The following is a 24,622-nucleotide window of genomic DNA, read 5'->3' as shown; positions in this document are numbered from 1 at the left end:
CGGTACCGTATTCTGCTCCACTGCAGCGTGACCTTCCACTTGAAGACTACCATCTTCAAGAAGGTCATCAGTAGCTTCCTCAAAATCTGATACCGCTAAATCCTTATCAACCTTGTGTTGAGGGGACACCACCATCTCTGCATCAGACCGAGACTCATCAAGAACCGAAACAACAGAACCAACCCCAAGTGACTCCTCCACCGTCTTATCCTTAGGAACTTGTTTTGCTTTGTAAAGAGGCTTTGGCCATACCGACCCGAACCCTTTCCTGTTTAGATGAAAAGGAGGAGTCTGGCTTGTATACTCGAAAGAAAACGCATGTCCTCCACGCTTTGCACCCGTATTTCCACCCTCCACAGAACCATACAGCCTCTTTGGATCCCAACCCGATCCCTGATGACGATTCTGTTGATTAGAACCGGAACTACCAGCCACAGCATTCGCCTCATATGATTGAAAATCAAGAGCTCTATTTGCATATTTCCTAGGCTTCTCCCATCCACTTTCATTATGATACACCCCTTGTTTAACCATCCCATGTTGTCGTTGAACTCCTCTCTTATCTGCTTGGTTATCAAATCCCTGAGCCCCAACAGTCTTGTTTAACTCTGGGCAACTTCTCATATCGTGTGTGAGTCGAAAGCAATTGTCACATAGACCCAACAACTTCTCATACTCAAGGGATACTATAATTTCATCCCCAGACTCAAAGGGCACAACCATCTTGAAAAGAAGAGGGTTAAAACCATTAATGTAACACAAATACTCCCAGAATCTTCATCAATTTCACGAATAGTACCTATCTTCTTCCCAATAGCCTCCAACGTAGCAATCTCCTAGAGATGCATTGGGATTCCAGCCACTTTCACCCAGAAATTAATGGCTGAAGGATAGATTGGAGAGATGATTAGCTCCCATTTAACCAAAGAAATCATCCATCCATCAAAATGGTAAGGTCCATTCTGTAAGACACCTTGCAGGTCTGCCTCTTCTGCAAAGTTGAATTGAAAGGTGTCTTGACCAAGATCTACTCCCACAACACTTTCTTCAAGCTTCCAAATCTTCGGTAAAGTGGACACCAAGGACTCCACCCTTTGCACCGATGGATTCATCAATCTCCCAATAAGGGTGAGAGAGAATTGCTGAATCCGTTGAGCCAAGACCGTGTTAAAAATCTTGACTGTTTCCGTACGCACCAGAGGTGCCTTGCCCTTGATAAACAAAGACTGAGACATAATGAACCACACAAGCACCACCAAACTGACAGATCCACCACAATACACCAAAGACCACAACAAAAAAGGTAACCCATTCAAAATCAAAGATAGACTTCCGGTCAGTCCCCGACCACAATGGCCCCTCAGAAACCACTCGAACCCCTCGCTCCACCTCCCGTCATCAATCATAACCACCGTACAAACCTAGCTTTCAGTCGTCGTCGCAGTCGCACTCCGTCTCCCTTTCATTTTTTATTTTTTAATTAATTAAATTAAAATTTCTTTTTAAAAAGTTAGAATTTATAAATTTTGGCTTAGAGCTTTTGATAGAGTAATAGATAATTGTGGAAGTTATGAAGATAGTCTATGATATAAAATTTATAATATTGCCAAGACATTTAAAATTCAATACCATTCTTTTATGATTCACACTATCACACTTATTTAGAAAACTAGCTTTAGTTCTGATACCATTTTATACTAATATGATGGTTTCGCAATCGCATCATTGCCCATGTATGAGACTGCCTAAGAAATATAGAAAAAAATAATAATAATTAAAAAATATTAAGCATCATTAATATTAAATAAAATTATCAATTTGGTCAGAAACAAGCAGAGAGAAGAGAACATTACCTAGTTAAAATTATGATGTCCACAAGACATGCATAGCGTTCAACTCACCAAGGTTTGTTGACTTAAGTGATGCTTTATATAGTTCTCTTAGTTTTCTGGAGTCTTCGGATCTTCCACAAGTCTGAGACTTGCTTGCTGGTAATGATAAGGCCAACATACGCTTTAGAACCATTNCAGAAACCACTCGAACCCCTCGCTCCACCTCCCGTCATCAATCATAACCACCGTACAAACCTAGCTTTCAGTCGTCGTCGCAGTCGCACTCCGTCTCCCTTTCATTTTTTATTTTTTAATTAATTAAATTAAAATTTCTTTTTAAAAAGTTAGAATTTATAAATTTTGGCTTAGAGCTTTTGATAGAGTAATAGATAATTGTGGAAGTTATGAAGATAGTCTATGATATAAAATTTATAATATTGCCAAGACATTTAAAATTCAATACCATTCTTTTATGATTCACACTATCACACTTATTTAGAAAACTAGCTTTAGTTCTGATACCATTTTATACTAATATGATGGTTTCGCAATCGCATCATTGCCCATGTATGAGACTGCCTAAGAAATATAGAAAAAAATAATAATAATTAAAAAATATTAAGCATCATTAATATTAAATAAAATTATCAATTTGGTCAGAAACAAGCAGAGAGAAGAGAACATTACCTAGTTAAAATTATGATGTCCACAAGACATGCATAGCGTTCAACTCACCAAGGTTTGTTGACTTAAGTGATGCTTTATATAGTTCTCTTAGTTTTCTGGAGTCTTCGGATCTTCCACGAGTCTGAGACTTGCCTGCTGGTAATGATAAGGCCAACATACGCTTTAGAACCATTTGCAATTGGGCCCAGAATTTGGTGTAAAGCTCTGGGTCCTCGGTTCTTAAAGATTCTGCATATGTTTTGGAGATGTGACGGCCTTCCAGCAAGCGAGACAAAGCTGACTCAAGCATCTTAGGCAAAAACAAGATAAGTTAAGAATCTATATGCCCGAAATCAAATTTAAAAAAAAAACAAATACAGCTAGAAGGAATTGAGCACTTACAGCGTTTAACTGCCAGAAGTTTGAAATGCTGAAGGAAAGAGCCGATCTCTCTATCAGGATCGTAAGAAACATGGAAGGATGATTCTCGGGGCCATAAAAGTCCATTGATTTCTGCCAATTTCTATCTGCCAACAAAGCATACTGTTTGGCTCTCTGGATGACATTAGTCTCGGGTTTAGGAGAACTTCCTTGACGCTCTGTCTCCAAAAACCTCAAGCAGCAACTTTTATGATACCGTGCTAACTGAAGGTAAGCGTATGCGGCTTCTTGTTTGCGAATTTCCCCGAGAGATTCATATACTGCCAATGCCTCTCTTATAGCATCGCTGGCTGATAATACGTCATGTTTTCTCAAGTCGCTGGATTTTCCATCAGAAGAAGCATCATGAGTGTTTTCTAGGATGATCTTCTGTTCGCGATCTGCAGGAGTTGTATCTTCGTTTGCTAGAAGCATACCAAATCTGAGATATGTATGGGCAAGCTGTGTATAGACTTCAACTTTCAGATTGTCTGGAACCGAACTAGCCTCTTTGGTGGCAACATCGAGTTCTGTCTTTGCTGCCATGTAATACCTAAGTGACTTGCTGTATTCTAGTTTTGCAGTCCCCAGAGCTTGTTGGTAAGCATTTTTAAAAGCAGGATGCAGTTTGAGAGCTTCCGTCTTTGGAACCATTTCTTCAGCCAGAGCTCGTCGTCCGTGACCCAAATTGCAGTTAATTAGTATAACATTTGTATGATCGCAGACTTCCTTGAATGCCACTATAGCATCAGCGAAAACGTCTTCAGCTTTGTTGAGCTCTTTGCTCCCGAGACGGTTCCGACCAAGTTCATTACATACCCATCCTTTCTTTCTAAGAACAGACTGCAACTCATTACAGCCGCTTGGAAGCTCCTGTAATGCTCTTCGAGTTTCCTCATAACAATTTAAGGCAGCCAACAGATTGCTTTCTGCATCATCAGCCTTAGACACCTTAAGATATTTAAAGATTCCGCCCTTTTTTGCTCCTGGGGATCCTTTCGAGTTGAATTCATTCTGCTCCAGAGGAAATGCTTCCTTTCTTCCCTTGGATGTACTTTCTTCTTTATGGCTCGTGTTCTCAACTTTGAAATTAACACGTTCATCTTCAACATTTCGTGAGAGCCTGCTGGCGACATTCTTGGACTGTAATTTTCTATTGTGCTTCCTGCTATGAGGCACAGTACGAGCACTACTTCCATTGCTGCTACTTGCGCTGCTTCCACTGCTAGCTCTATCACTCTTACAGCTGCAATTTACTAATGAACACGAGGCACAATTTTGACTATACTCAGTTAACTTTTTCTTGAGCAGCTGTACTTCCTTAACTACTTCAGACGGCATTTTTAAATGATTGGTGGATGTCTCCTTAGTTCTTCTGGAGAGCTCCTGACCTTTAAGAATGTGGAACTGAACATATATGTCGCCAACCAACATCCATACTCTAGCCCAAAAGAGGCGTGTTGATGAAAGTTCTCCGACACTGATGTCACATGGCCCTGATTTTTCTTCTAAATCTTCCACTTGCGTTGTTGCTTGCCATTTTGACTGCAATGAAAGAGACTTGTTCATCGAGGAAACAAACAATGTCTCCTCAAACTTCTGGGGCATCGATCCATAAATCGAGCAAGCTAACTCCACAGTATTCAAAGCTTGGTGCAATTGTCCATCTTCTTTGTAAGCTTCCCCTAGAGACAGATATGATTCACCGAGAAGCAGAACGAGGTTCCACAATTTTCTGTCTAGTTTAGATGTTGGAAGCCACTTACGGATATCACAAACCTCAATACAATCGGGATCACCACATGCACACTTGGAAAAATCAGGCAACATATCAAGAAATGCCTCCTCCTGTTCTGAAGATTGTAGTTGACGTGTCCACCTTAGAGACTTTATAGCTTGAGAAACATGGTTTACTGCTACTACTTTAGATGAGATCGGAATAGTTGCAGTTTGGCATGCCGGACCACAATCGAAATTAGTATCTGAACTGGTGTGCACTGCAGAGCTTTCAGTATCGTGGGAGTCTGGAGTATCTGAATGTACGAGTTCATTGCAAGGCGACACATTTGTTTCTAACTTTGGTGTAACAGATATTAAAGGCGCTATAGTAGAAACTGAGCAATCTTCAGTGAACTTGTCCTCTGAGAAAATCAAGGCCTCATTTGCACGGTCAACAATAGTAACAGGATCAAGTGATTCCTCCTCTAGGTCTGTTATTTTGACTTCACGTTGCACACTATTAGACTCAAAAGTCAAATCAAATTCCTCGTCATTGTTCAGAATAAGCCTTGCAAACTGCTCGTGTGCATATGCCCGCACAACCTACCAGAATGGTATCACGAATGAGTACCCATCAAAAGTTTGAAGAGAAAACATTAAAACAATATTTTAACGACTAATACCATATGATCAGGCCCGTCCAAGCAATTTAAACATTGTCTGAGGAACCTAGCGCACTTGTTCCTATCATTTGGCACCTGCAAAAGATGCAAAATGTCAGAAAGTGGAAGTTAAGTTCTTATTGATGTTACATGAAGATTAATGCTCGCCCTACTTACCACTGACAAAGAAAGCCTATGACCAACACGGTAAAGAAGATTTCCTAAAGAAAACATAGAGTCACTTCTCCCAGTGTGAATCAAAGAAGGTAATGAGCTTGCATTGTCGTTATGAACGCTTGAATGGTTCTTTGAAATAATGGAAAGATCAAAGAGCTGAAGCACATCTTCACCAGCGCTTTTGTAGAGCTGAAGAAGACATAACCAAATCATTTTGAGTACGCAAGGAAAAATTTGGAGGAATGATATAACAACTTCAGAGATAATTAAAACATTACCCAATAAGCTCCAGGATCCTCTTTGCAATTTGATTGAAGAAACCTTAAAACAGTAAGACCGTTTTGCTGAACAACATGAGGATTGAAGGCAGGTGTACCATCCTCCGAGATACCTTTTAGTAAAAATATATCGTCTGTTTTCAAAAGCTCATACCCTTGGACAATACCGTTCTCATGATAGCAAATTGCTAACTCGGGCACACTGGCCATTACATTATCTAGCCAAGCTTCAAGCCAGGTCAAAGGTGTAACCTGCGTGAAAAGAAAAAAATTAACAGAGGTCTACAGAAAAATTGAAAAAACAGAACCACTTAGAGTTTTAGCAGCAACCTTTTGGCTAACATCCCACAAGTGCAAGCTTACAGCCAGATATTTTTCATTGCTGAACAGAAGTAAATCACTACCCAAAAGCATGCGGAAGTTGTGGAATTGCCAAAATAGAACTCTTAAAAATTCGTTGCTCCCACCTCTTCTATGTTTATCAGAATCTCCAGAAGGCTTGATCTTTTCACTGATTTGAGTGTTTTTTTTTACCGGCTCACGTGCCTTGTTTTCTTTGCTCTTCTTAGTTTGACAAATGAAACCATCCCGTTTAGATTGTTTACTACCCCCTGCAGGGTTATCAAGTCTGTCGTCTGGAGCACTATCACAATTCTGTTGTAGCCCATGAGAATTCTCCCCCGCAGGGAGAGCAGACGAACTCGAGTATTTCTCTGTATGTGGACGATGCGTCGGGGGAATATCACAAGCCTCCATCCTCACTGAATGCATAGCAAAGTTTAGAAACAAAGATTCATCCACGTTTTTTGTACATGTGGGTTGATTGTTATGCCTCCTAATCAGATTTTCTCCCTCCTCAACATCAGGTCTGCATCACACAAGATATAAGTCCCAACATCTAAGACTTACTCATTGAAAACTACAAAGATTGAAATAACAAAAAAAAAGTCAAAGACGCACCCAGGATTCAATACGAGAGTCTGTCCAACCCTCTGAACTGCTATGGAAACGCGAGCTTTCGAGTAAGGTATCTTAAAGATTTGCTTAAGAATATCAACAGGAGCAATCACATCTATCTCATCCCCATATTCCACTAAACCAGACACAGCAAGGGCTTCACATTTCTTGCTAAGGTTCGAAGCAATAACATTAGCCTCCTTAGATATATCTGTCAAAGTGAAAACACCATAACCACACCACCTTCAACAAAATAATTAAACGCCACAAGTATAACTAGAACAACTAAACCATACCTCCGGTGATCCTAGACTTGACGGCGGCGAGGGGTAAAACATTATCGGGAAAATCCGTCAACAACGGAGGCCGATTAAGATCTGTCTCCATCGGAAGCATCTGGTACCTCGGAGCAGTGACGACGCTGCAACAAATTGAAGAAAAAAAAAACTTCAAACAAAGTGTAAGCAGAACCGTTATATGACGAAGAAGAAGGAAGAAGTGGGAGATGTAACAAACGTTTCCTGAGGAGGGAGGAGGGCGGAAGTAAAAGCCGGATACGAGTTATCGGCGAGAACGGGTATGGTGCCACAGAGAAAACCGACTGGCTTTGGCCGGACGATCTCCATAGTTCCGATACATTGAAGGTCATCTCTCGAGGCTTGAACGGAGCTTGGAAGATATGGTAACGGCATCGACGGAGGTTGTGGAGCAGCCGATTGCTTCATTAGTTCTCGTTCGTCGTGAAGTTGATCTCAATTTTGGAGTGATGAAAGTGGTCGAGTCGTCGTAAGAATTAGAGTTTAGAAGGTCCTCGAAGGTTCGCCGGAGAGTATACGGAATTGTCTCCGTTGGTCTATTAAGAGAGAGCCCTTTATAATTGGGCTGGACCCTTCTCTTGAGAGAGCTCTTTAGAAGGTCTTAAAGTTGGTTTCAAAGCCCATTCTTTATGGGGGATTTTTTTTAAGTTGAAAATGCTAAGTTGTTTCTCTTTGAATTTAAACCATGGACACATATCAATTCTGTTGATCAGAAAGAAAAGAAAAAAAAGACACATATCAATTCTGTTGATCAGAAAAAAAAAAAGACACATCAATTGTAATAAAAAATTTAGTTACCAAACATTGTAAAAAATTGTCTAAACTACTCCATTAGACTTATTAAAGAAGTTATGTTTCCATTCAAAGGGGAAAATTTGAGATAAAGTATATTTTTAATTTTTTTTTGGTCAATCTATGTATTTATTTGAAAAGTTTGGTCATGTTCTCCCTCTGTTCCAAATTATAATATTTTTTTTGGCTAAGAGCACAAAAATTAAGAAACAAGAAATATTAAATATTGTATCATTTAACCAAATTCATCCAATAGAAAAAAAATACTGCATAATTTAAGTAGTCAAAAACTATTAAATTAACATTAAAAATGCATAGAAACTTGAAAAAAAATCTTATAAAATGGAACAAGAAATATTCTAAAAGATGTTGTATATTGGAACAGAGGGAGTATTTTATAATAATCAAAAACCAATTATGCCCTCAATTTAACAACACTTAAATTACAAAATTATAAGGATCAATTTAATTTTAATACACAGACGAGCAGGAAAGCAAAAATTTGGTAATGAAAATCGGTTATTTGGTTTAATGCGGTTTTGAGTAGAAAAAAAAAAACCCCTAGGTTTCTTATAGAAGGCTCGACGCTTCTGATTTATAAATTTATATAAGGTTTTCATAAAATTAATATGTTTTATCAATTGTATTCAAAGTTACACTAATCTAACTTAAAACCAGAAAATTATTAATTTGTAGTGAATATTGATAGAAGTTTTAGTAAAAATGTAATACTAGTACTATTCTAAAATAAACATGTGAATTTGACGGCACATTTTTGCAACTTCCCACGCTGTACGGAATCGAGTTGACTAAATATACTTTGAATATATAATATTTGATTAAAACATATTAATGGTGAAACACATGGTATTATATGAAAGAAAATTCAACAATGGAAGTCTATGGGTGTGCATCTCTTCCCTTGTTGTATATCCCTAATTAATCTTTTCCAAATTTCTCTCTACACAATATATAGTTTTCACTTTGCATGTTGTTTGATTTGGCCAGTAGTGATTTATCCGTTCGAATTGGATTAAAACCCGAGGGTACGTACAGTACAACATGAACCGTAGTTGGATCACAATCCTATCTCTGTTGGTAAATTCTCAGCTGGCTTCGTCGAAAGTTTTGTTGATCGGGAAAAACACAATTCTCTCCTTTGATGATGTCGAAGCAAGTTTCAGTAAGTTTGTTAATTTAGTTCAAAACTTTAACTATCTCTCTCTCTCCCTCTCTGCTCTACGNTCTCTCTCTCTCTCTCTCTCTCTCTCTCTCTCTCTCTCTCCCTCTCTGCGTGCTTTCGATAAATGTAAAGAGTATAGTGAATGCTCTACGTACCGTATTGATTGAAATGGTTTCAGCTCCCATTATTGGAAGTTCGGTGGAATGCGGATTGTTGTACGCTGCAGAGCCTATTGATGCGTGCTCCGATTTAACGAACACAGCTGAAAAAGGATCTAAGTTTAGGCCCTCTTATGTATTGATTGTCGGTGGTGGCTGTAGTTTTGAGGAAAAAATTAGAAAGGCGCAGGAAGCTGGATACAAAGCTGCTATTGTCTATAACGATGCATACGATGAGCTCTTAGTACATAGTAAGCTCATTTAAGTATATATATAAGACATCTTAATACGATGGTTGGTTTGGTTTTTATAATCTTGGTAAAAAACAATATGTAGTGGGAGGAAATTCATCTGGTGTGCATATACACGGCGTGCTTGTTACAAGAGCGTCAGGAGAAGTACTCAAAGTGTACGCAGGTCGAAGCGAGATGGAGCTTTGGCTCATCCCGGAGTTCGGGACTTCATCATGGTCAATCATGGCTGTCACTTTCATATCTTTGTTCATCGTGTCTGTTTTTCTCGCCACTTTTTTCTTTGTCCGTAGGCGTCTGCATGTGACGTCTTTATCCCGTGGCGGCGGCCTAGGATTTTCTCGCATACCTTGTAGTTCAGTACAACGGATACCGACTGAAGTGTTTTCAGGTGTTTTTGAATTTGGTTCGACTTCGATTACTTGTGCTATATGCATTGATGATTATTGCCTTGGCGACAAACTCAGGATCCTACCTTGCCAACACAGTAAGTCCATTTTGTTCTCTTTAAAAAGAGGGTTAATTGATTATGTTTGTTCACATACGCTTAAACTGGTTTGTTGTCTTCTTTTGTTTTGTTTTGGACTTAGAATTCCATGCTTTGTGTATCGATTCTTGGCTCGGTCATTGGAGATCGTATTGTCCGGTTTGTAAACATGATGCAAGAGTAGCAAAGGGTGATCCACCCGCATCAGAACAGACACCTCTACTTTCGCCTAGCCTGAGCATCAGACAAGAGCCTCTCTCTCGTTCCACTGCACCGCATCCACACACAGTTCCTATGTGCCCCACACAATATCTCAGGAACGCCTTTTCCAAAAGATTTACAAATATAATAACAAGCCCGGTCAATACACCACCAAGCTAGGTTTGGTCGTCAAGATTGCTTGAGCATTTGCCTCACCAGAGTGAGTTGGTCAGGTCTCTCTCTTTTTGCCTCTGCTAATTCTCTTCCAGGCTGCTTAAGTAAACCATAGAAGCTAATAAACCATGTTAACAAGAGCTGTGTCACTCTGCAAGACTCAATAGACTCCCACCAAGATTTCCTCAAAGTTGCAATGTGACACCGTGTCGCAACCAGGTTGTAAATACAGAGTGAACCTGTTTGGCCTTATTTTTTACCTGCTTTGTTGTGTATGGAACATGACATGAGTGAATTTGAAAAGTGAGCATATGTGATGCGTCTTTGTAAATCAGTACCACTGAGTTAACTTTGTAACTTACGTAGTTGTGTCGTAACTGCTTGATTGGTATACCCAAAATCAGTATCTAGCACCAGAAACTAATGCATATGGCAATTAGAGGACCAATATGATTCATAACTAAAAAATAAATAACTGTGTGTAGATAGGGTGAAACATAAAAATGCTCCGAAAACAAAATAAAAAAGACTGTAAACTATTCAAGTTAGCTTCAAGTGTAAAAGCAAAAAAAACATACCACATTCAAGTTGTAGCAAAACTAGTCCTCTTTTTTGTCACTAGCCGTAATCTCACTGGTTTCACCTTCAGGGACACTAGTGGTCTGATGAACTCTTTCGTGGGCTGCAGGAGGCTCCTCCACTTGACCGAGGCTCCGTAGCATCATAATGACGGCAACCAAGAACACAATGACGTACACTGACCTGATCCCAATCATTGAGTTAATGAATCCCATCAAAGATGGTCCTTTGAATTTCTTCTTCTCTGTTCTTCCTTCTCTATATCCCTCTAGAAACCGAGAGACTTGAGTCAAATGATCTTCCTCTTGGCTAATGGTCTCTATGCCAGTCACCTGCATATCGTATATTATTAATACAGAGACTTAACTCCAATTGACTTGTCATTCAAGTCCTAAAACCAATTTTGTTACCTGATCATACTCCTCATCCCCATCCCATACAACAATCTTAGGCAGCTGTGTCTTCTTGTCAACATGAAACGAGTCTGCGAACTCTTCAAACTGCTCTACACCAACGTAGCCAAAAACAAGGTCACGGTTTGCATGAGCAGCTGCTCTCAGTGCTTTAGTCAGTTTCCCTAAGCTTTCGTGAGTTTCATCTTCCACAATTGTCAAGACAATCTTTCTCTTATCGTCCTTCAGCAGCTTCAAAGTATCCTGGTTAATTGGCAGAATCAAAGGAAGGAAACTTTGTTTCACAAACTCCTCCAAGAATCCATCTGCAAACGAAAATTATACAGTCAATCTATTTACTATTAGAAAGTTCTCAGCACTAGTTTACTAGGATACATGAGGTTACTCCTTTAAGATAACCAAAAGAAATAAAAACTGACCTTCAAATGGACCATAGAAGACGCTATGCTCATTGTACGATGGATGTTTGGCAACTAAAGCAGGAGCCTTATCGAAATCATAGGAAACCATTACATCTTCTGAAGCATCCTTGGCAACAGCAAACCATGCCTTCTTCTTATACTTCGCACCTAATCCTGATATCAACGATTCATTCAAACCAAACCCGATAAACACAGGGAAGAAAGTCCCAGCATCTTCAACAAACTCCTTGACGGCTGAGTCTGACTCAAGAACTGCAACATCTGGAGCAACAAACTTCTTCAAGTAACGGACGAGCAAATCTGCTTTCCTTGGTCCATAGTACTCCATTGGAACTCCATGGTTATAGAGCATGAGAGTCGGGAATGCACTGCGAAAAACAAAGGCCGATCAGCCAAATAAGACTTAAACTTGAAATAGAATACATGGCCAAATCTGCAAAAGAACACTTCACCAAACCTAAGGTAAAACATAAAAATTGAAACTTTTCAGACTCCTGAGTAAAGCAATAGATCAGCAAAAATAAACCGAAAAATCAAACTTTTGAGCCTCCCGGATCCAGAAATTTGCTTAAGTGATTTCAGAACACTAGGAAAGTCTCAAAACTCAAAGAACATATGAACTATACTTCATATGTTCTGTCCCTAAAGTGAGGTTGTTGTCCTGAATCAAGAAATTTGCTAAAGTGATTGCAGAACTCTAGGAAAGTCTGAAAACTCAAAAAAAAAAAAAAATAGAAAAACACATATGAAGAAGTACACACATACTCGATCTCAAGCTTCCGAGCGAGACGGGAGTACTTATCAGCATTCAGCTTCGCAATGGTGATAGGCTTCTTCAGTTTAGCAAGAATAGGAGCAGCTGCATCTAACTGCAAACACAGATAAAAAAAAAAAAACAGAACATAAGTAAGCAACAAAAACTGAAAAACCACAATGTTTTCTAGATTCAATCCAAAAAGCTACACAACTAAAAAATTGGATCTATAGAACTAAAATTCAGAGAGATCCAAAGTTGAATTTAACCAATCTTAAACCTAAGAATTCGACTAAGCAATCGTAGTACTAAAGCAGAGAGCTTAAACAAAAAAAAAGGACCTCAGGGTTAAGACGCTTGCAGTGACCACACCAAGGAGCATAGAAATCAACAAAGATGCAGTCGAAAGTTGAAATCGCCGAGTCGAAATTGGAATCGGTGAGTTCGAGTACTGTTCCGTCGACGGTGAATTGATCATCCGAAGAAGCAGAGAGTGAGATTGATAACGTTAGAAACGAGATCCAACAAATCATTAACTCCAACGAACGCATCTCGATGGACGACGATACCTAATTCAGTACCGATTCAAGTTTTTCTTTTTGGATTTCGCTGCAGACTGTTTAACGAGTTTTTTACTTTTTTTTTTAAGTGTGTGTTGGGTCTCAAAAGTCTTTTAGGAGAATCTTAAAAACCCAGTTTAACATATAAAGATCCTTTATAAGTAAACACAAATCACGGTTCTGTCCCCAAACTGTCGTACTGAGGTTCATGTCCTAGGCAATGTATGTATGTATCTCTCATTCGACTTTATATGATTATCCATTTGGAAATTTTAATTTATTCAAATTCAAACAAGTGTGATATAAAATAAAGATACAAGAAGTATTATTAAAAATACTCAATTTTTCTTATATTGTCTCAATTTTCCTGCTTTTTTTTTCAAAATTAATCTGATCTTATTCATTTTTTAGTTTTTTTTTACTCAATTTAGTGAGAGTTTGAGTAGTGATTTTAATTTTTAACTATTCGAAAATTTTCAAACTCGTTTTTGTTATCCGATTTTATTAATATTGCCTTAGTTCAAATACTTTTTAATATCCAAATTATTTATTTATAATCCTTATTCGTTATAAATATTTTTTAATTTCAATATACGAAACAAATATATAACTCGAAAATCAACTTTTCATATTAAAATTGTTCATGTTATGTCTTTTTTTGGGTTTGGTTCAACGGAGTACGAATTCTTCCCAATCAATAAACAAAGTTGCTTGTCACATCTAAAGTATATATAGATGTTTGTACGTGTGGTATTAATTGAAGTTAAAACGCATAATTTTCGACAGGAAGTATATTGATTACTGTGAGACTAAAGTTAAACTTCTATCTCCGGAGTATTTTCAGTTCTGAACTGAGTAATAGAGTAAATAGCTACTTGCAAAGTGAAGGTGAGGTATTATTGCCAAGTGAAAGTTTTTCGACCCCCTTTACAATTTCTCAACCCTAAATACTTATACTACCAAATTACAATTAATTAATGTTATATCAATTTAGTCCGGAAATCTCGCCTTCTATTTAATATAATAATGGGAATCTTTGACCGCGTCACCGAGCTCCGAGATGATCGCAATCCGTTCTGCCCCTCTTCACTTCTCTGCGATCAGGCTTGATGGGCCACCCCAGTTACGGCCTCGGCCCATATTGTCCGTTATTCCTAGGCCCAAACCCACAACTTGGGGTGACGGATTGGGTACCAACAATTACCATATGTTAAAATAACCATTTGTGAAGAGGTGATATATGTCTTAGTTGCAAGTTATTATATTGGGATTAGCGAGAAACTTGTATGCAGTGGGATTAACTTAAAAGTTAAAGTGGCATTGAAGCACATGTCTTAAACAATTATCGAAGTTATTTTCTTCAGAGAAACATCAGTTTGTACGTGCTTTTTCAATTGAGTGGAATTGTTTTGCTTGTTATTTAATTAAACTTTTGTGGTTTTTCGAACATATATTCCTACTTCACAAATATTTGTAGATTCATAAAGATCACAAAATAAAGCAGTTCAAGAAATGGGTTTTGAAGATTAACGAAGGAAGATTACATAAAATTCTGGAACACATCGTCTAACTAATCCTCTATCTAATACTACTAATAATTTAGAACTTTTTTACATGATCTTGCATCCTGGTTGCAAATCTCCCATAACAAAGTTCTTCGGCGGTGGTGGTGTAGGCGGAAAACTCTTAGCCGCCGGCTCATTCTGGTGGGACTTGTATAGTGGTGGTGCTGGTGGTTGCGGATGGAACTGTTGTACATATGGTGGTGGAAGAGCATTCATGTATGGTTGCGGTTGATTCATACAATAATTAGGCGGAGGATAATTTGAGAAACCGTTAGGAGCATTCATGTAACCGGACGTATATTGTTCCATCAAAAGGTCTTTTCGATTTTCCGGCTGCTTATTCGTTCCACAGTTGGTCCCTATTATAACAGCATTTTTGCCTGCTTTTGTAATCTTTTCAAGTATTATCTGTCGATCGATTTTCCCAGATACATATACCGTTTTGCTTCGCTTGTCAATCATGAAACTCACATCTGTTAAAAAAAAAAAAAAAAACAGAGTTAAATTATGAAAATATATTCGTTAAACAATTTGTGGAAGTATAGTATATAAAAGAGTGCAATATTAACAAAGTGGTTACAATATCGATTGGTTCAATAATATAAGTATATAACAAAGAAATTGAACATGTCACAGCACGCAGTCATTTTCTGAACTAAACAAAAAGTACAATGTTAACTATAGATATGAAAGGTTACTTTGATGGCTATTGTAGACTTTGGCAGATGATACATATACACACACACAAAATTATAAAAAAAAAGTTTTGGTAAGTGCAAATGATGATACACATAATTTAAATCATGTATAGATTATGATTTCAGGGAAAGAGAAAAAGTGAAGATAAAGTAAGAAATGAATGATAAAATTGAAGTTAATTAAAGGAGAAAGGTGATATAGATTATGAAACCATTAATGGTCTTGAGTAAGTTTTCCAAGGATTTCTTCCATCCCGGCATAGGAGACTCTATCTTCAAGAGACATGCCTGCACTTAAACACATAAGAATCAAACACACTTTAAAATCATAAAATGTATACACTAACTTTACAAATCTCTTATGAGTGAACGCTTACCATGTGATTGGAAGATGATTCCATCGATCTAGATCAAAGATCTTTGTTATTGTTGTTGAGGAACTGTAAGAAAAAAATAAGATTGGGGAGGTTTTTTGGGTGGTGAAGAAACGTTTGGAAATATCAATATATGATGGTAATATATAGAGGGGGTCTATGAATTTTTATTTTCCTTCATAAACATTTCTGAGATTCTTTTGGTTTCCTTATGTGTGGAATATCTTATATGGAGCATTATACATCAATACTAGATTAAGACCCGTGCTAGAGCACGGATTGAAATTCATTTTATTTCTATTGTAATTTTCATATAAAATATAATCTATGTGATTGTTTGTAACCTATTTTTGGTAAAATATTATGCAATAAAATCATATGCTAAATATGATGGCTTGAAAAAAGACACATATTTTGTAAGTTTTATATTGTTAATAATTTTAGATAAGTACCCGTGCTATAACACTGGTTAAATTTTACTTTATACAAAATTTTGTATATTTTCTATTTTAAAATAAAAATTTAATATGTTGTATTAGGTTATATATGTGAAGTTATTTCAACAATGTATATTCTACATCATGATTTCAATGTCATTATAAGACATAATTTTGTAAATTTGGTTTTTAAAAACGAGTTATTATATTATGAGTAATTTAATATATTGTTATACTTTTTGTTTTAATATACTTGGTTTCTTGAAATTCTTTCATATTATAGTGACATATTATTGACATTGCTATAACAAATCAATTTAGAGTGTTTATAGTTTCTAACTTTTATATCAAGTGTCAATATATTAAAAATATTTCAAAATAAATTATTTAAAGTTTATTATATTATATTAAATTATAAAATTCAACAAAAATATATGAAATTAAATTTAAATATTCAAATTTTGACCCGTTACTCAATAAAATTTTTTATTCAATAGATATTATTTTTACAGAATAATATTACCTAAAATTAAATATTTTATAGATTGAATTTGTTTTTAAAACTTTAACTTATGGTATATCCGAAAATAAAACTATGTTTTAATTATAATAAATAATATGATAATTTATTTGTTTCACAAAATAGACTCATATATAAATATGAAAGGTGAAGTATAATGATAATTAACAAATTAATATGTTAAGTTAGATATCAAAAGATTTTATTTGATGAATAATTTAATAAAGAAATTTAATATGGTAAGTTAGATGATATGATTCTATAAAATATTCTTTTTAAGATTTTCGGTATAACCTATTTGTAAACAATTAATCTATCAATTAATGTATAACATATTTGTAACCAACTTATTAAAATTATATAGTCTACAAAACAATGTTGTGTACTTCCGTTTTATTATAAAGGGGATATACGATATCATGTGAGACATAACAATTATCTATATTAACATTTTTAAAGTATATTTTAAGTTATATCCTTTAGTTATACTAATTTCATAGTTAAACCTTACAATTTTGACAAATAACTAAGCTCATTAAGATTGATTTGGGAAAAAAAATCATACCTAATTGGATCGGATCAGTTAACTTTTGATGACAAAAAAAAAACGTCTGTATATTCTCTCTATTCGTTGCCATTTTCATTTTAAGAAATTTGTACAAATAAACCATAACTCATATATGGGAACAAAATCGATTGGTCAAATAATATGTAAGAGTTCTTTTCATTATATATATATATATATATATATATATATCCTACTATATTAATTGGAAAGTAAAAATATGAAACTAATCTTAAAATGTGTAAAAAATTACATTCAATTGCCATTAGAAAAACTTAATTATGATTAATTAACTAATTAAATAAATATAATTAATTAAAAACGAAAATAGGGGACACATAAAATAAAATAAATTGTAGAACAGTAAATAAAATTTATTAAAATCAAAACTAATTCGTACTTTAAAAAAAATTAACAGCTAAGATTTTAGGGGGTGTTATTGGATTAAGGATTTTAATTAACGCAGGACATTAGTGGATTTAAAAGTCTAATATATTTGTGTGGACTTTCTAATGCATATAAGGTTGATTTGAAAGTCAATGATAATGTATTTTTGGTGATTGTTATAGATTTTTTAAAAGTTGTTTAAAGAAAAAAAATAAAAAATTATCCATATACTGTGTTATTCACCAAAACCATATTAAATTAACAACATTAAGACTTTTACACATGGAAGACTTCAATTAAACCATATTAGTCTTTAATAGACATAGGATTTGTGGAGGAATAAATAGACATTGAACCCAGAAAAAAAAAGTGATTATATCATGAATCCATAAAAAAAAAATTATAGATCATGAACCCAGAAAAAAAAGGTTACAGATCATGAATCCAGAAAAAAAAAAGTTACAGATCATGAACCTAGAGAAAAAAAGAAGAAAAACAAAAAAAAAACTCTCAGCAATAACACAGATCTGATGAATTAAGTGTGATTATCTAAAAAGATTGAGAAACAAAAATCAAACAATAATATGTTAGGCTAGAAATCCATTTAGAGAGAGAGAGAGAAAAAAATGAAATGCTTGAGAAAAGTGTAGTATTGTGTTTATTCATATATTAGAATCAAAGTACGTTGAAATTAAAAATCACACAAAATCCAGTGGATATTGAATAACGCTAGATTTTAATGGATTTTTTAAAATACACAATTGAATAACACTTGATTTCTAAATACATCAAAATCCTTTAAAAACCACTGTCCAATAACACCCCCTTAAAAATCTAATCGAATAAAATCTATATAACTATAAATTTTTTCAAAAAACTTTTCACGGTTAAAATTTTTATCAAAAATTAAATCCAATATAATATATAATAGTTTTGTTTAACGGCTTAGATTTTAAAAATTAATAAATAACAAATAAAAGATATAGATATAGTGTCTTATGTATTTTAAAAAATTATATTTTTAGCCACAATTTTTTAGGAAAATAAAACTAAGTTGAGATTTGAATATATTTAATGTTTGAAGGTGGTTATTACAGACAAAAAAAGAAGCCACAGAAAAAACAATGAATGTTGTTTTCAAAGAGGTTTTTCATAACTTTCACTAGCTATATTTAGTTGCTCTTTTTATATGTTAGTTATATATTTTTACATACTTCACAACTATGACAAGGATTGCGTTTAATTGACAAAGGTTTAAACAATTTTATTCATTACATGCAAATATTTTATTGACATGTTTTCAATAAACATTTTCAAAATACAAAAATTTGAATATAATCAAACCGAATTTTTAGTCACAAACATTTATAAACAACATAATAACAAAAAAACTGTTCAGTCTGCGGTTTTCCTCGGGTTAGTACCTAGTATATATATATATCGAATATCAACTAATGCTAACGTTAGGAAAATTTCGAAATCAAATGTTTATTTGGTTAGACTGTTATAAACAAAATCATGAAAATATAGCTAATAGATACTAATAAATATATACACGAAAATTAAGGATCTAAATTTTAAATCATAATTGTCAGATTTTCCAAGATATTATGCTTTCTCACCAATTTTACAAGATTCGTTATAAAACATATTTCCATCATCAATAAGAAACTATATAAATAACCTCTCACTATAAAACCAAAAATAAAAAACAGTTTATCTTTCGACAAAGTAAACAAACTTTATGCCTTTCAATAGACAAATCCTTATTTTTTTTCTGAAATTTCGATACTGTTACTTTCTATAATCAACTTAGATTTTTTTACGTCAACAGATTATGACTGCTTAAATCTAATGTCTCAATTATTGTCATATGGGTTTAGTTGATACATTCTTTTTTGTTTGTTTGTTAAAGTATTTGATTCAGCCCTTGAACGTTGGAGTTTCTGGAAATGGTTTGGGTAGACCATTTCGCTATATTCTAACTAAAGCTGGGCATGGAATGGGTATCTTTCAATTTATTCATATTCTTTACTTGACCAGACCCTAACGGATAATAGAAAAAAATTACTCATATTCAATTCTTAAATAACGGGTAGTCGAAAAAACGAGTATCCGGTAAAAAATAGTTGATCCTTTAAATACTCGACCTTTTACTTTTACCTGGAAAAACGAATACCCGATCAAAAATTGTCAATAATCGTAATAATAATTTCATATTCCAAAATCCAAAAAAAGAAAAATTCATAAATATATGCAACAAATAGTTCCAAAAATTATAAAATTACACTTTAAAAATAATATATTAATCTAATTGGGAGTTATCTAGGCTTTAACTTTAACTCTATAATATATTTATAAATTAATAATAAATAATAATAATACAAAATATTAAAGGATATTTACGGGTCGGGTAACAAAACGGGTAAAAAGATGGATATTGAAAACTAAACTAATACCCTTTACTCAGACCCTAAAACTGCAGGTTCCCTTTTTTGGGACGGGTACGAGCCGAGTAACGCTCGAATATGGGTAACGGATATTAGTGCTCATGCCTAATTCTAACACTTGCTAGCGCTTTGAATTTTTATTTGTAACAGGTTACGTTTTAACATAATTTCCGTTTGACATAATTATATTCTAAACTGGTCGAATGTTTTTTTTTGAGTTATGTCATCGGAAATATATATACATGGATCTGATTATCTATTTGTCTTCTCGATTTTCCTTGGCCGGTTATTAACATGTTAGATATATACAATTAAATCTATTGACAAACAGATTAAAGCATGAAGATAACTTCATATTTTGACATAAAAAATAATAATTTAGAATGTATTATTATTTTTCAGTTCCGAGACAAGAAAAAAAATTCTAGTCATGTGATAGCAAAAAACCCGAATTTAAAGCAAAACTGAAACTAAAAATACTAACTAATCTATAAAAAAAATGGCATATTCTTTGCTACAATTAATACTATTAATAACGTAACATTGACGTAATTTCCATTTATGATGACTTAAATAGAATTTTAAATCTTTTATATCTTGGAATATACAACTGAATACTAAATTACACAAGTATCACATGTTAAATTTCGGAAAAACTAAAAATATAATTCATACAGTTTTATTAATATCATATTAAAAAACATAAGAAACTAATGTAAAAATTAAAAATTACTCAGCAAAATTACATACATCATACATTATTACTCAAATAGTTTTCTAAATTAAATATTAAACATTTATAGTTAGGGAGTAAAAAAGAAATAAAAAATGCAGAATTCCATTCAATACCCTCTCAAAAAAAAATTGAAGAGCAATCAAAAAACAAAAAAAAATTGTAGTTAAGGGCTAAAAACTCAAAAATTTAAACCATATATAAAGCTATCTGGATCATGGATAACCCGTTTGGATCTGGACGGAGAAGGACGCGGATCCTAATTTTAATGTTTAATCTTTGGATTAGTTACCTAACAAAATTAAAAACAAAAAAACGTGAATAATCTTATTAGGAAATAATTAAACCATTACAACATACTTACCATGAAATGAAATGTGGAGTGAATAATCTTATTTCATCATTCAAATAAACATATTCTCGAATCCTATATAGTACATACCATAAAAAGTGGAACAATAATATATTGTAGCAAAATATAGTTACCTTTTGAAATTAATACAACTAGAAATTTAGAATCCTCTAAGTGGCATATTCTCCAGATATTCGAACATAGTATTAATACCTAAACAAAATCATTTACAATCTTCTACAAATCAAATTTGTTATATCATGAGTTCCTAATCTTCCCTTAAATATTACTATCATTCATTTTGATTGAACTAAAAAAATATTTTCCCTTAATCGTATATTTAACAGTTACTTACTTTCTAAGATATTTTGAGATCACCTCAACAATAAATTCGACGCCTACCTTCTTTATAAATACCAATCTTTACTCAACTTTGAGACTCATCAAGAAAATATATATTTTCACCTCATTACGATCTTTATTCGACTCTACCAAAATGCTTCCTTTGTATTCCAAAGATATGTCAAACGGTACAACACATCTTGACATAGTTTAAGTGAGGGTTCTTCAGTGAGAAAGGAAAAGCCGGTGTACCCATGAGAATGGGAAACCATCGAAAGCTTTGGCTTCACTTATGCAAGTGGTCTATTCTAGCCAACCAATCTCAGTTTATTTTTCTAATGACATGAACGACTGTATGTGGCCTTTTATTTTATTTTTTGGTCATCATGTCTCTTTATGTACCTCTAATTTAGAAATTTAGAACTAATAGCAAAATGAGTTTTGGAAAAAATAATGGAGAAGTGGTCATATATTGTTATTCTTATCTCTCTCTTTTTTTTTCTAGCTCTAGCTTCTCTGTTATATCAGTTTTTTTTATTCTCTACATAACAAAAACTGAAAACATTGATAATTGGACATGTCAAACAAAGGCAAATGAAAAAAACGATTAGTATAAGATACATGAAATCCTGCCATCTACATTGTTAAACAATATTTGAGAGTACATGCTTAAAATTCTTACGCCTTTGAATTATTAATGGAGTCTTATTACCATAGTAAGAAGATAACTATATATACTAGCTCACTCATTCTAAACTCCTCTTTCTACAATTAAACAACTCTTTAGGGCACCTCCATTAGTTATACATGAGATGTTTTCTCTAATTTTTTAATATTAGACTAAAGACATTTATCAAGATAGAGAAATAAAAATGTCTTTGAGAAGACATTTAAGACTCTGCTGAAGAAACTCTTAAATAATATGTTATATTTTGATTGGTTCTAATTTATTTAAATTAATATTTTAAAAATAAAATTAAGTAAAGACATTTTTGAAGGGGTTGTGCGATGAGGATGGTCTAATGGAGTCACTATGCGATTCAAATTCAATAGCAAAGAATTTCGGGTGGGTGGATATATTACTTATTTCCCCATTTTTGTTCAATAACATTCTTAATTATTATCTTGAAGCCTCTCAGTACAACCAAAACTTGCGTTTGAGTGCTAAAATATTTCAAACCGAAAAAAAATATTTAGCAAGGTAGAGTTTTATAAAGGGTAAGTTTGATATAATTTTTAGTATATTTTATGGACTTATGGATTTTTTGTATACTTCGAAGAAAAAAATAGATATAATAAATTAAAATTTAATAATAAAAGCTTATAGTGCAAAATTTTCAATATAAAAAATAAATATGAAAACTAAGAAAAAATCACTTAATGTGGAGTAATAAAAATTACTACAAACAAAATACCAAACTACCAATTCACTTTGTTATTAAATAATAAAAGTTTAAATTTAATAACGGTAAATATGATAACAAGTCAAATAAAAAGTAATACTATAATGCTTTAACTAACACTTAAAAGATTTAAAATACAACAAAAATAAAATATATTCAAAATACAATTAAACAAAAAATTATCTTGTGGTGTACCCATGTTCAAACCTAGAAACAAAATGTAATCTAATATAGGTGAACCATATATAATATAATAAAAATTAAGAAGTCAATTAATTTTGTAATATTTTTATTATAACATATGATATATAAATATACTATAAATTATATTTATGTTTATTCCATACGGGAGTTCGAGAATTTATGTTTTCGTCCTGTCCCGTCCCGTTTTCAATCGAAAATACATATTTGTCTCATATCTAGAATGTCCCGTATTGGTAATGAATTCTCTTATGCAATAGGAATTTGAGAACGGGTGGAGATCATAATGGAACATGACAAAACGGAAAGAGACTTACGTCCACCCCTAAATATTTGTATTTGTCTCGAACGGGTTGTCATCGTTGTTAGCGGTTATATATCCAGTTTGATAGTTCACAAATTTAATAGAATCTAACCAATCATTTATTTGATTTAGTTTGTTGCCCATCCAACCGTTATGTTGTTCAAATTTTAAAATACTGATGAAACCATTATTTTTTTAAACATTAATAAACTAAACCAAAAAATCAAACTAAAATCTTAATTAGTATGAGTTTGACTATATATACAAAAAATAAATTTGTTTATAAACATAAACCCGCACGTAAGTGCGGGTCCAAACCTAGTACTAAATTACACAAGTATCACATGTTAAATTTCGGAAAAACTAAAAATATAATTCATACACTTTTATTAATATCAAATTAAAAAACATAAGAAACTAATGTAAAAATTAAAAATTATTCAGAAATGTATCGCGGGTTTAAATTACTAAGTTACACATATATCACAGGTTAAATAAAAAACTAATAATTTGAAATCATATAATTATAATAAAAAAAATTAAAACTATATAAAAATCTTTAAATATAATTATCATATGGTGTACTGCAGTCACAAAAAAACTAAATCGTATAACATTAATATCAAACTAAAAAGTTATAAAAGCTAAATTATTCATATTAAAATAAAAATTATCCGCGGTGTACCCCGAATTAAATCCTAGTTACGAAGTATAAATATTATTAGAAGAGAATCATTGTAGTTTTACACCATCCATTGTTCTTTTATTTTTTTAAAAGGAAATGCATGAAACAAATTGATTATTTCTATTTTGGGTTGTAATGAAACTTACAAAATATCAAAAAAAAAAAAAAAGTGAATTCGGCGATACATAGAAGAAGCACAAATAGCTCTGGTCCCCTTCACTCTTGAGAGTTCACAGTTCAGACGTGTTCAACTTGTAGAGATAATATTGTCATTTCTCCTCTCCAAAAAAGCCTAGTTCTGTAAGCATGGATACAAATGCCTTTTTGCCCAAAAAAAAAAGGATACAAATGCCTTTTTGCCCAAAAAAAAAAGGATACAAATGCCTAAATTCAAAGATTTTACGGAACAAATGCCCAAATCAACAATAACCCCAAAATAGTATCACTTGTACAAAATACAAATGTGTTCTTGAACATCTTGCTTCTTCCAATCCGAAAAAGACTTGTGACAATAGTTTTTGTTTTAGAGTTTGGGCCTCGGTCCATTAGTCCATAATCTACTCCTCTAGTTGAAACAGACATAGATGCCATTTGCATAAATGGT

General features: G+C 33.5%; 4 protein-coding genes across 9 annotated transcripts; 1 reads left to right on the top strand and 3 right to left on the bottom strand.

Moving 5' to 3' along the window:
* LOC104742068 lies at nt 1,567–7,531 on the bottom strand. Of its 4 annotated transcripts, none has more exons than XM_010463024.2 (11): nt 7,228–7,531; nt 7,008–7,132; nt 6,715–6,922; nt 6,085–6,622; nt 5,755–6,006; nt 5,477–5,665; nt 5,321–5,395; nt 2,901–5,240; nt 2,689–2,808; nt 1,854–2,022; nt 1,567–1,745 (listed from the first exon to the last, which is right to left on the bottom strand). In XM_010463024.2, the coding sequence occupies exons 1-10, from the start codon at nt 7,434–7,436 to the stop codon at nt 1,864–1,866; spliced, it is 4,215 nt and encodes a 1,404-aa protein (XP_010461326.1). In that variant the 5' UTR covers nt 7,437–7,531; the 3' UTR covers nt 1,567–1,745; nt 1,854–1,863. The 4 variants fall into 4 exon arrangements, with proteins under 4 accessions (XP_010461326.1, XP_010461328.1, XP_010461325.1 ...); XM_010463026.2 differs by having other exon boundaries at nt 1,567–1,741; XM_010463023.2 differs by lacking the exons at nt 1,567–1,745; nt 1,854–2,022 and adding an exon at nt 2,233–2,411 and having other exon boundaries at nt 2,520–2,808.
* LOC104742066 (receptor homology region, transmembrane domain- and RING domain-containing protein 6-like) lies at nt 8,760–10,301 on the top strand. Its single transcript, XM_010463020.2, has 4 exons — nt 8,760–9,003; nt 9,182–9,412; nt 9,498–9,899; nt 10,003–10,301. Exons 1-4 carry the CDS (start codon nt 8,883–8,885, stop codon nt 10,278–10,280), a joined length of 1,032 nt encoding a protein of 343 aa, XP_010461322.1. The 5' UTR covers nt 8,760–8,882; the 3' UTR covers nt 10,281–10,301.
* Nucleotides 10,428–12,993, bottom strand: LOC104742067 (protein disulfide-isomerase 5-2-like). Of its 3 annotated transcripts, none has more exons than XM_010463022.2 (6): nt 12,784–12,993; nt 12,454–12,557; nt 11,686–12,056; nt 11,264–11,571; nt 10,853–11,185; nt 10,428–10,534 (listed from the first exon to the last, which is right to left on the bottom strand). In XM_010463022.2, the coding sequence occupies exons 1-5, from the start codon at nt 12,991–12,993 to the stop codon at nt 10,874–10,876; spliced, it is 1,305 nt and encodes a 434-aa protein (XP_010461324.1). In that variant the 3' UTR covers nt 10,428–10,534; nt 10,853–10,873. The 3 variants fall into 3 exon arrangements, with proteins under 3 accessions (XP_010461324.1, XP_019091703.1, XP_010461323.1); XM_019236158.1 differs by lacking the exon at nt 10,428–10,534 and adding an exon at nt 10,678–10,694; XM_010463021.2 differs by lacking the exon at nt 10,428–10,534 and having other exon boundaries at nt 10,751–11,185.
* On the bottom strand, nt 14,613–15,666 carry LOC109128861. Its single transcript, XM_019235985.1, has 3 exons — nt 15,643–15,666; nt 15,478–15,553; nt 14,613–15,040 (listed from the first exon to the last, which is right to left on the bottom strand). Exons 1-3 carry the CDS (start codon nt 15,664–15,666, stop codon nt 14,613–14,615), a joined length of 528 nt encoding a protein of 175 aa, XP_019091530.1.

The sequence above is a fragment of the Camelina sativa genome, chromosome 14 (genome assembly GCF_000633955.1).
Source record: "Camelina sativa cultivar DH55 chromosome 14, Cs, whole genome shotgun sequence".
NCBI lineage: Eukaryota > Viridiplantae > Streptophyta > Magnoliopsida > Brassicales > Brassicaceae > Camelina > Camelina sativa.
The sequence above is the reverse complement of the archived record's forward strand: the minus strand, read 5'-3'. Positions and strand labels throughout refer to the sequence as shown.